The sequence below is a fragment of the Crotalus tigris genome, unplaced genomic scaffold, assembly GCF_016545835.1.
Source record: "Crotalus tigris isolate CLP2741 ecotype Arizona unplaced genomic scaffold, ASM1654583v1 scf7180000017536.10889498, whole genome shotgun sequence".
NCBI lineage: Eukaryota > Metazoa > Chordata > Lepidosauria > Squamata > Viperidae > Crotalus > Crotalus tigris.
Genome location: NW_024096460.1, coordinates 708,142 through 722,007, shown reverse-complemented (window position 1 = coordinate 722,007; position 13,866 = coordinate 708,142). Strand labels below are relative to the sequence as shown.

Below are 13,866 nucleotides of genomic sequence, written 5' to 3'. Positions count from 1 at the left end.
TGCAGTTCCTGGGGGAAGCAAGGGCTTCTGGGCGGTGGTGTGGCAAGCTCTCCAGCTCTACAGGGAAGGGGCAGCCGGCATGGGTGCTGACAGCAGGATGCCTTCCCGCTTCACCACTCTCCATCCCCAAGCCTCCAGCGCTCCATCTGCTGCTTTGGTTGGTCTGGCCACCCCCACCTCAGCGCCCATCCTGCCACCACACAGCATGGACACTCCGGGCCTGCAGGATCTGGCCTGGCACAAGAAGGGCACGAGCCCTGCCCACCCACACCAGTACCACACCTCGTCCGCTACCACACTCTCACCACCACATTGCTTCTCCACCCCATGTATAAGTCCCGCCCCGAAAGTAAATCCTAGTGCTTACTTCAGAGCCCCAAAGCCCGCGGCCTACTGGTACCAGCAAAAAGTAAGCCCTCCCTGAAAGTAAATCCTAATGCTTACTTCAGAGCCCCAAAGTAAGTAAGATTGGGTCTTACTTTCGGGGAAACATGGTAGTAGCAATGCAAAATACTTTATATCAAACTTCTCTTTCCCAAATGCCACATAATTTGCAATGAAATTGATTCTCCATTAGCCATATAAAGTTTCATTCACTCTACATCATTCTGAATTAGGTTAAGTGTAAGAATAGTTTGAAGTGAAGTTAACTTGAAAAGTGCAAAGTATTATATAAATATTTTTAAATAGACAATCTGATAATTTATAATTGCTAGTTTCAGGCACTCATTGCTGCAATGAATTAAATGAAAATGTATAATATTAAGGGAAATGTTTGAACTAATATTGGATCTAGATGGAGATGTATACATTTACAAAATGCATAATGTTAAACACCAAGTTTTAACAACAGAATCTTCTAATATCTTTTTTCATAAGGCAGTGGGTAATCTTGATCAAGGGCAATAAATAACTATACCTTTGGTTTCATTTTGTTTTACAAGTTCACAATTAAAAGAGCAGTACAATTAAAACTTTCTGATGAGATGTTTCACAGGAAAAGTCTACTGTATCATTGAACTACCAATACCAGCTTTTAAATATTATTCATCACTCTCCAATTCTTCATCATCATCACCACCTAATGGATGTGGCTGTATGCTGTTCTGGGTATACATTTTGGTTTTAAAATGACAGTTTTGATCCATAAGTATTGCCTACAAAAGAACATAGCTATTATTATATTATCAAAGCATTATATTGTTTTATGTAACAATAGAAGACTTCAAAATTAGTTATCCCTTAAGTATACAGCACGTAAGATTAATTTTCAAGTTGAATCTATTTGCCTGTTTTATACCAGCCTAACTATTGTTTAGCTTTAAACATAAAACATTTAAGGTGGCTGTCCTGCTCACTAAATATAATAATACAAAACAGATTAATTCAATGGTTTGTGAATTCATCCAAACTAAAGTTGGAACTAAAAGTATTTTTAATGTATAATTTTTAAAAATGTATCTTACTTAAGATACTATTTCAGCTATCTGGACATGCTGTTATCTAAATATGAGTCCAAAATATGGGGGTCTTAATCAACTATCAGGGATCAGCAATTGAAAATACAGAAGACAGCCATCTCTAGTACGGAATTATCCAGATAACTGGCAGAATAACATTCTTCAATTATTTATCTATTTATCCTGCTTTCATTCAAATAATTCAAGGTGACAGATATACCTAACATTCCTTCCCTCTCCTATTTTCCCCACAACAACAACCCTATGAGGTGGATTGGGCTGAGAGTGAGCTGTCCAAAGTAATCCAACCAGCTTTCATGCCTAAGGCAGGACTAGAACTTACAGTCACGTAGTTAAAGATATATATTTTAGAGAAAATTAAATGATAGAACACCTTTGTTAATATATTTAAACGCAGTCATGATTATTTTATTGCGGAAAAGGTAGACATGTGACAAAATTGTTCTGTATTGAATCCAGAGAAAACCAGGAAACAGCTCTGTGCTTACCATCTTTTCTTCCTTGGCAGGTGGACTGCGTAGAAATAAACACAGGGGAGCAAAGAGGATATCAATAATTCCTATAATTGTCATGAGCCATGGAAATCCAATTGACTTTGCAATAGCCCCACCAACAGATGGACCTTTGGAAATACAAATATAAATACAAACACAAAGCTGAGCACTATCAATAAGAAAAAATAAGACATGATCTAAAACATTGGCCCATGTCAAACCCTAAGTCAAAGATTAGACAAGTAGCCAATTCAAGCTGCTTGACTGGTCTCAATTAGCTCCTTCTACAAAAATGATAAGGCAGTTACCAATGTTTCTGTTTAATTGGTGTTATGTACAAACCTGGATGACAGATTTCATCTATCATGCCGCAAACTGAAGTCAGGCTTGTTTGGGAATGCCAAGAGATCCCAGTTGGCATATAAAGATAAACAAGCCTTAGAATGATTCCAGAGTTTAGCCACTCTGAACAGAAACAGGAAATGATTGACAATGCGCACCAACACATTTGCTCCTAAAGTGTATTGATATGCAGAATATTGTGAAAGCATATTCGATATTTAAAATGTGAGGATTATACTGAATGTACTGAAATGCTTAATATAATGTCCTTGCTTCATTACCATAGTTCTCATAATTTCAAGGAATTACGCATGAAAAGGGGAAACCAGCTTGTTCTCGCCCTAACCCATTTATTTTTGCTATCAGGCTATTTTTATTTATTTATTTATTTATTTATTTATTTATTTATTTATTTATTTATTTATTTTGTAGCTGAAGTTCCAAGAGGCCCCGTCTCGGGACTTCTCTCAATGACTAAAAATAGATAGCATGGTTTCCTAGCATTCTGCAGTAGGAAAGACAAGAAGAAGAAGAACGGCGTGGGTAAGCCTTAAAACAGGGGTCCTCAAACTTGGCCACTTTAAGACTTGTGGACATCAGTTCCCAGAATTCCCCAGCCAACCAAGCTTTAAGAATCTCTTCAGCTGAAAATGAAATAGCCTTCAATGGCAAAACCCCCCCCCCCCAATCCTGGAGGATTTGTGGAAGTGTGTATGTGGGATTAATACAAAATGGTACAAAGATTAAATACAAAATGGTGCAACAGTGTTTTAATGTTAAGTGCATTTCAAATAAACAGAATTAAGTCCTTACCTAAAGCAAAACCCATGCAAAATGCAACATCTGCAATTGCATAAACGCTCCCATAGACGGAAACATGGCGCAGATCAACAAGGTAACCCATAATAGGCATCAATGAAGAATCCACCATCCCTGATTATAACACAGAAAAAAGGAATTTTAATCAGGCTCTCCATTTTCTCTCCAAATATCTACATAGAAAATGGTTGGAAATATTTCTGAAGGAAATATGTGTCTGGATAGTGCCAGTTTTACTGAACCTACTTTTTAAACCAAGAGGCTTTTCAACAGTAACAAGATCATATTCCTTTCAACACAGTGCAATCAAAATTTGAAATAGGTTGTGCTTTGTTTACCAGAGATGGAATAATGGCATCACATTTTTTGTAAGATCTTAATAACAAATTTTGCTTCAACTGTCACATGTGCTTTATTATACATGTGTTTGCTCTTCTAAATTGGGATTACTTTTCACTAGCCCAGGTCTGCCTAGTCCAGGGGTAAGCAACCTTGGCTCTTTTATGACTCGTGGACTTCAACTGGGAGTTGAAGTCCACGAGTCATAAAAGAGCCAAGGTTGCCTACCCCTGGACTAGTCTATAGAAGTATCGTACCACTCTTACAAACTTTGTTATGGTAGCAGGTCTGAAATTAATGGATTATACAGTAATCAGTTGTGATATTTCAGATCTGAATTCAGAAAGGAAAACTTTTTAATAATAATCATGAATCCACCATCTAGTTTATTATTCTAATATCAAAATTCAAAATGTATATTTGAGCACTAAATATATAAGTTTAGATTTCATATAATTATGTGTCCAGCTTTGATGAAAATTTCAATGAAAATTTGTCTTAATACAAGTATATTATCTTCAACTGAATAATTTTATTCAGCATTTTAAATCAATGCCTACTAATGTATTCTACTAATGTGTGGTTTTATTATTGCTATAAACTGTCCTTAAATCTCCTTATAGATTTGGCTTGGCGGACAAATAGATACATCAAGCTAGTAGAAGAGATATTCAACTCTGTAGCTATTACAGCTGGATTGCTAGACCATTTTTCAATCCTTTTACCATGGTATATAAATACAGCATTTCAAAACAAGAACTGTCCTGCTGCTGATAAAGCTGGTGGTAATATAATGAATATTCACCTTCATCTGTAAAAATCTGTGTATGATAGACAAGGGCATCTTTCTGTGAAAGATTCATCAAAAATGTTTAGCCCTCTCTCTGTTTATTGGCAAAATGTTCACAAAATATCTTCTTTATCTTATAGGAGTGTGCAAAAAGGGGAGCTTTTACTAAATTTAAAACTGATAAATTATATGCTAGAATTAAAGGATTATTAGAATATAATCAATCCAATGTTATTTACTGATGTCAAAATATTGAACATGTTCTCTACCCTGTAAAGATTCTTTATATTCTACAGGATGACATATGTATATCTAATTATTGTACCATCGGTCATATCTGTTATGATACAATAAAATTTGTTTAATTTTCTTATTGGCAGCGTAGTCTACCAACACTGCATTGAGACAGAATAGGTTTTCTTATTTGTCTTATGTACTAATAGTCACTGACTGTACTTCTTTTATAGATTACAAAATATTTGCTTTTTGAAAGGAAGCAACAGTAAAGCATTATCTTTTCCTACTAGGGACATTAATTAGCTCTATTGGCAATGTGTTTAATGTATATATACTGCTCAAAAAAATAAAGGGAACACAAATGTATAGGATCCTATACGTTTGTGTTCCCTTTATTTTTTTGAGCAATATATTTTCAGAAACCACAACCAAGCCACAGGTTTCCATGTGTTACAGTGACTAATTCATATTGCTGCATACAATCTTTTAAGAAAGTTGGACTCAACTGTTACTAATTGAAAATGATATACGTTCTTTATGTTAAGAACATATTTCAAAATATTCATACATCTCTTGAATTCAGAGCCCATACAGGCAGGAGATCCAAATTATCAATTGATGCCACATGTTGCAGTTTAATTAAAATCTGAGATATAAAGTAGTCTCTCTGAGATCATGTACCAATTCCATAAATTCAGATGAGTTTTTTTCCATGCTTCTACCACCATCCAACTTAAACATAAGACGTATCTCATGTATCTCCCCTTCTTTCACAGAATTGTGCATATGAGTAGTCTGGATGCATCTCTACACAGGAAACTATTATCCCCTTTCAAATTCATTGAAGGTAATGGTGATAGAAATCAGGATCTACAGCAGTGGTTCTCAACCTTTTTAATGCCACGACCCCAACCGGTCTTAAGTCGAGGACTACCCAACAGTTGTAAGTCGAGGACTTTTCTTGCCTGGGAGTGCCGCGCATGCATGGTGCTGCCCCCTGCACCGGCCAAGGCATAGCTGGCAAGGGACAGTGACGGCGCAGGCCAGCTGGCCCAGCCCAAGGGAGGTAAGGCACCCGCCGGGCCCCACATGCGCCAGCAACCCTCCCTGCACCTGCCAGCCTCCCACCTCCCACCCCTGGCCCTCTTTTACTTACATTTTTAGTAGTTGCTCAGCAGGGAGGGGTGGAAACTTCCAGACAGTTCGCCTTCGCTGCAGACAACTTGCAGCACCGTTTGCAGAATGGGACTTTTGGCGGGCTCAGCAGGGCAGAGACAGCCTGGACAATTCCTATTGGCTTTTGAAAGCCAATAGAATTAGACTCTATTCAAGAGAGTCTATTCTATTGGCTTTCAAAAGCCAATAGAATAAAAGGGAGTAGCACAGCTAAGGAAAAGGGGAAAAAATGGCGGACTGCGTTGTGTGGCGACCCCCGTGAAATGGTCGTTCGACCCCAAATGGGGTCCCAACCCACAGGTTGAGAACCACTGATCTACAGTATATAACTTATACTGCTCTACTGATAGTTATGTAAAAGTGAAGCTTCTATGTAACACATCAAATAACAGAATGCAGCATTGCATTTTCTCTAAACCAGTGTTTCTAAACGTTGGCCACTTGAAGCTGTGTGGAGTTCAACTCCCAGAATTCCCCAGCCAGCCATGCTGATTGGGGAATTTTGAGAGGTGAAGTCCTCACAGCTTCAAGCAGCCACTGCTCTAAACCAAATGTTCAGCCATTTTTTTTCCTTACCAATGGCAAAGCCAACTCCAAAATTCGGCACTATAAGTCCATATATGTTTTTAGCAAATGGTACCTGGAAGTAAAAGAAACAAAACGAAATATCAAAGTGTTGATATTAGAGGTGTTTTTCATTAGATGAGCAGACAATTTCTATCAGCTTGAGGGCTGTGCCAGTTTTGTATGGCACATGCCTCTTAACATTTCCAGCCACAACTTTTTGGCACCACCTACTTGGTAGAGCCCCAAAAAGCAAGACGGTGAGAGCAACTTCCCAGACCCCTGCATTAAATTTATTAAGATTAAATATACATCTTTAGTTTTAAAGATGGTGTACAGATTTTAGTGACACCAGTTACATATTTACATAGCTTTCAGCTATGAGCTTTGGAGCATGAATAAATGGAATTTATTAATAGAATTCAAGTCTATCTGGTTGTGTTTATATATGAGAAAGCAACATCATTATAAAAATTGGTAGCATTACATTAAAAGATAGGGCAATACTAAAGCTCAGAAAAATGCAAACTAAAAATGTTAATGAAGGCAAGATTTCTAAGTGTTGCTGACACAAATTAAAAGAATAATAGATTCAAGAGGGTATAGCTCACTTTTTATAATTATTTTTCTCTTGAATGAGGGCAAGAAAATGAATTGGCTACATTTTGAGATCTAAAAGAATATTTCACTGGAAATGCTGTAATCATTTGTTTGCCCAGATAAAAAGTGCATGACAAAAAGATACAGTAATGAATATTACATGCAAATAGCAGTATTTATATATTTTTAAAGATTATATATTTAAATTGGTTTACAACCAGGAACATGCATTTTAAAAACCTGCAGTAGGAAAATATACACAGAAAAGATAAGTGCTAGAGGATCTACGCTGAAAAAATATTGGACAATTTATTCAAGTGCATAATTGTTATGTATATTAGGAAAAAATATTCCAGTTTGTTGTAAAAAACCCATGAAAATAATTTTTAAACCACAATTTTTAGAGCTTATTAAAAAGTGTGAACTACAAACTGCTACAGTTTGTTCAATAATACATGATTAAAACAAATCAAAGTTGAAAGTAAAAAGCTAAATTAAGCTCAAATTTTCAAGCACCCCCCCACCCAATTTTAATGAGGTACAGGTAGTCTTCAACTTACAACTGTTCATTTAGTGACCATCTGAAGTTACAATGGCATTGAAAAAAGTTACATCATTATTTTTCACATTTATGAAATGTTTCAGTATCCTCGTGGTCACATGATTAAAATTCAGCTGCTCGGCAACTGACTCATATTTACAATGGTTGCAGAGTCCGAGGTCATGTGATCACTTTTTGTGACCTTCTGACAAGCAAAGTCAAGGGGGAAGCCAGATTCACTTAACAACTGTGTTACTAAGTGAACAATTGCAGTGATTCACTTAACAACTGTGGCAAGAAAGGTCATAAAAGGGGACAAAACTCCCTTAACAATTGTCTCACTTAGAACGGAATGGCTCAGTTGTGGTCGTAAGTCAAGGACTACCTGTATTTAGATCTGACTAAATGCAGGATGTTGCTTCCTACTTCACTGTTTCACACAACAAAAGAACAAAGCAGAATAAAATTAGATTTTTTGCAGTAATAACTTTTACTCACACACAAAACGCTTATTCCCACTATTATCATCCCAATTAGGGCACAAAGCCACCTATGAAAGGAGAAATATTATATTTTAGCCATCCAGAAACACAGACACCTGAAGTAATACATAGCAGCTAACAGCACTATATGACTTTAAAATAAAATTGCTTATTATTATGAATGCATCAGAATGCTTTCATTAATAATTAAGAAACATCAAATATTTAGAAAATGTGGTCCATGAATTCAGTGTTTAAACTTAGCCTACCTTCCCATTTTGTGTGCCAGGGCCCCAAAAAGATTTGTTCCAATCAGATAAGAGATACTGGCTGGAATGAAAGCAACGCCTGAAAAATATGAACGAGTGTCTTATCAACATTGCTTTCAGTGAAGCAAAAGAAAAACTAATACCTTCAGACACAGCCAATTTTATTAGAACATATCTAATGAAGGTCCACGGTCTGAACCAAATAAAATAAAATACCCTTTAATATCCGGGTTACTTCAAGTCTTTTATAATCTCAAACAAGACAATCTATCAGATTTAAACTGTAATTATATTTTCAAAAGTGTTCTCATAAATTCGTGGTCCTGTGTAGGTGAAGGAATATATGCAGCGGTAGAACAAAGAAATAAGAAATATTAATAAGTGTCAATAAATTTTGTTAAAAGGTGAATTAAACTGAAAAGTAACAAATAATTTACTAATAACTGATTTTTTTCGAGAATTAGATCATAAATTATTCTACAATATTTAGAAATCCAAGTTTATAAAACACAAAATAATTTATGGAGAATATGGATATCAGTCCATTGTTGCTATATAATGTACTGAATACTTGTTGTATTGATCACATCCTACTTGTAGGATTTCCTATTCATTCATTATAAACAGAATACTGGATTTGATAGGCCTTTGGTCTGAATCAGCAGGCTTTTCTTTAGTAACTCTGTTAAATCAGGCCACAGTTTGTTTTATTAAACAGGTACTTTTAGGGATGCATCCAGACACCCTATCCCTCTCCTTTTCTTGTGGCCCTGTAACTGACATTGGTATTCCCCTATTTAGAGCAGTGGTTCTCAACCTGTGGGTCGGGACCCCATTTAGGGTAGAATGACCATTTCACGGGGGTCGCCAAACAACGCAGTCCGCCATTTTTTCCCCCTTTTCCTTAGCTGTGCTACTCCCTTTTATTCTATTGGCTTTTGAAAGCCAATAGAATAGACTCTCTTGAATAGAGTCTAATTCTATTGGCTTTCAAAAGCCAATAGGAATTGTCCAGGCTGTCTCTGCCCTGCTGAGCCCACCAAAAATCCCATTCTGCAAACGGTGCTGCACCAGCTGAGTAGTCCTCGACTTACGACCGGTTGAATAGTCCTCGACTTACGACCGGTTGGGGGTCACGGCATTAAAAAGGTTGATTTAGAGGTAACATGTATGTTCAATGCTTGATAGATCTGCCTCCATGAATGTATCCATCCTCCTTTTAAAGCCATGCAAGTTAGTGACTGTCACATTGTCTTACAGCAGGGGTGTCAAACTCAGGGGGGGTGGGGGGGGTGGCCAATGTGGGTGTGGCTTACTGGGTGGGCATGGCCAGCTCTACATCATTCGCGTCAAGGGTTCCTGTGGGGGCCTGGGCAGGAGTGGGACAGATCTGAGGGTCTCTGGCAAAAGAGGGTGGGACCGAGGCAAGCGCCAAGGCATGGTCCATTTCTTCATTCCTCACAAAGGGTGACATCTCCCCAGCACCCAGGGGGCGGGGCCAACACAGCAGGGGCTGATTCCTCACTGTTTCTAGACAGCCTTGTGGAGCTAAGACTGAATGTGTTTCAGCATAGATGGCCACCACAAAATTGTACATTGGCTCCCGGCTGGCCTGGGCCAGGGCCAAGGCAGCGAGGGCTGTTCCCTCACTGTTTCCAGGATGGCTTCGAGAGCCACATGAAACCACTTCGCGGACCGCATCCGGCTCCTGGGCCTTGTGTTTGACATGTCTGTCTTACAGTAACAAATCCCACATGTTAACTATGCATTCTATTCAAAGGTAATTTCTTATGCCCATTCTAAATCTCATTCCAGTCAGCTGGGCCCTGGTCCTAATGTTTTGAGAAAGGGAGAAAAATTTATGATTGTTCTCTTTCTACATGGTATGCATGATTTCATATATGTCATTCATATCCTTTCTCTGTTGCCTTTTTTTTAAACAAAATTGTAGCCTTTTCTCACAGGGAAGGTTTTCTGAGCGGTTGGTTATTCTCTTTTACACTTTTTTTTTTATTTTTTTCTTTTCCGAAATGGTGACCAATACACACTATTCCAGATGCATCATACCATACATTTGTAAACTTTTTTATTTTTTATCTTTTGTTTTTTAAAACATAAGCAAAATACCAAGATAACTATAATAAGTTTAAACTGAACAATCTAAACAAATAAAAATTATTAAAAAAAAGAAAGAGAAAAAAAGGAGGGGAAAGAAAATGAACATATTCTATTTTATATATTACAGTTAGTCACTGGTTTGCAAATATACCATATGGTGTTACAATCAGTTACAAAATATTTTTGCAATAACATCTATGCCAGAAAACATATTGCTTCATTGATTGTTTAGAATAACAAATACTGCCTTTTCAAAAATAGATATGATGCAAACCCTTGATATCTGGAACATTATCACTTTTTCAATTTCTCAATATTATTCTTTTAGTCACCTTATCATGCATGGTCATCGAATTCCACACAGTCAGATTTCAAAGCTCTGTATATAATTCAACAGTACACCAATATATTTAACATTAAACATTTCCCTATTTATATCTTTATATATATCAAAATACTAGTGCAGAAAAATGTCAACAATTCATTGGACCACACCATATGGTCAATTGCTCAGTTAAGATATAGATTCTGTGCAGCAACTTTGAAAAAGTCAAATCCCTTTTATAAAGATCCCTAGCATAGAATTGCTTTTTTAAAGTTGTTGCACAGTAAACATCTTAACTGAGCAATTAAGGAGAGTCTTTTTTTCTGACTATTACAGACATCTACACTTAAACTGAATCAGATTTGTTCTTTGCATTCTTCATATTTCTAAACCTGGAAAGAGCACTTTGACATTTGATCTATTGTCCATTGCCAGATCTGTCTTTAAGGCTAATTGTTCAAAATATCTGAAACTCCCATTTTAGGAAAGCCAAAATGAATCTGTTTAGATTTGGACAAGGGTAGGTTGAAAGGCTTTGGTTCTGACTCTGAGTTGGCCTTTTTATAAAGCTATCTTCTGTGACCCTGAGAACCTCAGTCAATTCATGTTCCATCAGTGTATATAAGGGCTTTGGGGTCCCAAGGTGCATCATTTCATACATGTCTATGAAGACTCTCAATCATCCAGATCATCCACTTGTCCCAAAGTGCTTTTTCCAGAAACACAACTGGATTTTCTTGGCTTTTTCTTTGAAAATGTTTCACTTCTTATCAGAAAATCTTCTGGTCCTCCTTCTTCAGAAGTGAAGAAGTTTTTTGGATGAGAAGCAAAATGTTTTCAAAGAAGGATCTGGACAGACTTGAACACTGGGCACTAACTAACAAAATGAAATTCAATGGTGAAAAAAGCAAGGTTCTACATTTAGGCAAGAAAAACCAAATGCACAAGTACAGTATAGGTGGCACCATGCTGAATAGTAGTAACTGTGAGAGGGACCTCGGAGTCCTAGTAGACAATCACTTAAATATGAGCCAGCAGTGTGCGGCAGCTGCCAAAAAGGCCAACACAGTGCTAGACTGCATTAACAGAGGGATAGAATCAAGATCACGTGAAATATTAATACCACTCTTCAATGCCTTGGTAAGGCCACACTTTGAATACTGTATCCAGTTTTGGTCACCACGATGTAAAAAAGATGTTGAGACTCTAGAAAGAGTACAGAGAAGAGCAACAAAGATGATTAGGGGACTGGAGGCTAAAACATATAAGGAACGGTTGCTAGAATTGGGTATGTCTAGTTTAACGAAGAGAAGGACAAGGGGGGACATGAAAGCAGTATTCCAATATCTCAGGGGCTGCCATAAAGAAGAGGGAATTAAGCTATTTTCCAAAGCACCTGAAGGCAGGACAAGAAGCAACGGGTGGAAACTAATCAAGGAGAGAAGCAACCTAGAACTAAGGAGAAACTTCCTGACAGTGAGAACAATTAATCAGTGGAACAGCTTGCCTCCAGAAGCAGTAAATGCTCCAACACTGGAAGTTTTTAAGAAGAGACTGGACAGCCATTTGTCTGAAATGGTGTAGGGTTTCCTGCCCGAGCAGGGGGTTAGACTAGATGACCTCCAAGGTCCCTTCCAACTTTACTACTACTACATACATACATAAATGCATATTTCAGTACCATTGGTGGAATTTTGGTGAGTCAAAAAAAACCAAGAAAGTTCAGTTGCCTTTTGGAAAAAGCACCGTTGGATCATCATTTCATACACATATGGTAAATTGATCTGCATTTATCACTTGATTGATCAGTCACCTATTTAAAGAGCTCATTCTGGATATCTTCACAATCACTCTTGGTACTGTGAACAGTTTGGTTTATGTGCTAATGGGCCAGATTAATAGCACTGATTAATGCATATAAAGCTTCTGTTCTCAAACAGATTCCTAAGGGATTCTATGTTTTAGTTCCCTCCACGTAGAAAACTGTCCATTTATTCCTAATTTTTGTTTTCTATTTTCTAAATAGTTAACAATCCATAAACTGATAGATTCTCTTATCCCATGACTAAGTTTACTAAACAGTCTTTAATATGGGACTTTTTCTGAGACTTCAGCTAGATAATATTAGCATACAGTATGTGCTGCAGAACTGATAGGCTATTATATTTAACAAATAGATCTCTATTTGTCTGTACAACCTTTTGAACAAAGAACAAAATAGAACCATGTTTGATGTAAGTGAGAATCCAGCAAAAGAAAAGTTGAATAGGAAAATAGGCTAGCTCAGGTTGAAAGGAAAAAAAGTTCAAAGAAAATTTATCCAGTGCTTTCCTGTGGGAAAAACATTCAAGCAGCAACTTGGAATAGCAATAGCATTGAGATTTATGTACAGCTTCATAGTGCTTTACAGCACTCTCTGAGTGGTTTACAAATGTCAGCATATTGCCCCCCAACAATCTGGGTCCTCATTTTACCAATCTCAGAAGGATAGAAGGCTGAAACAGTCTTGAGCCAGTCAGGATCGAACTCCTGGCAGTTCTAACCACTGCGCCACCACGGCTCTTGTGCTGACTGCTCTATTCCAAGCTATTTTACTCACACGGCCCAGAGTGGAATTATTATTCAGAAGTTGGGAAGAATTTGGTGTATATAAAATTTTGCAAATGTAGTTAAATGTTATCTATTTATATAGTAGCTATGGTGGCGCAATGTGTTAGAACGTAGTATTGCAGGCTAATTCAACTCACTGCCAGAAGTTCAATCCTAACCAATTCAAGGTTGACTCAGCCTTCCATCTTTCTGAGGTCAGTAAAATGAGGACCCAGATTGTTGGGGGTAATAGGCTGACTCTGTAAACTGCTTAGAGAGAGCTGTAAAGCACTATGAATCAGTACGTAAGCCTAACTGCTATTGCTATCTATTTCTAAGGGAATATTCCAATGTTCAGAAAACCTCCACTGAGTAAAACTATTGTGTAGGTGTAGCATACATTATGTAGCATTCCTACTGTTCTCTTTATAAGGAATGTGTACAGTACATCATGGACAATCTGCCACAGTTGGGCTCTTGCCTCAGGAAAACATGTTGCATTTACTCATATGGGAAGGCTTTCATTTCAGTGTATCATAAACAGCAGCTAAGTCACCAAAATGAAGCAGAATGACTTGTTCCCTCTCCTAAGCATGGCATTGCAAAGCATTGTAAAAGGGACTGCTTTTATTCCACAGAATCCACAAATATCTGGTTTCATTAGGTATCTGATAAAACAGGACATCCCTTTGAAATTCTG

The 13,866-nt window shown here is 37.4% G+C and overlaps 1 protein-coding gene across 5 annotated transcripts in view; it reads right to left on the bottom strand.

Annotated features, from left to right (window-relative positions):
• Positions 1–13,866, bottom strand: part of SLC18A2 (solute carrier family 18 member A2) — a 37,726-nt gene continuing 23,860 nt past the window's right edge. For 3 of the 5 annotated variants that reach the window (XM_039337827.1, XM_039338660.1, XM_039336963.1), the window contains exons 11-16: positions 8,135–8,213; positions 7,882–7,933; positions 6,255–6,318; positions 3,131–3,250; positions 1,970–2,103; positions 1–1,157 (exon numbers count right to left, since the gene is read on the bottom strand). In XM_039337827.1, coding sequence (XP_039193761.1) covers positions 1,044–1,157; positions 1,970–2,103; positions 3,131–3,250; positions 6,255–6,318; positions 7,882–7,933; positions 8,135–8,213 — 563 coding nt within the window. In that variant the 3' untranslated portion in view covers positions 1–1,043. The remainder of the gene's footprint in view (positions 1,158–1,969; positions 2,104–3,130; positions 3,251–6,254; positions 6,319–7,881; positions 7,934–8,134; positions 8,214–13,866) is intronic. The other 2 variants (XM_039335343.1, XM_039336136.1) reach the window with 1 other exon arrangement.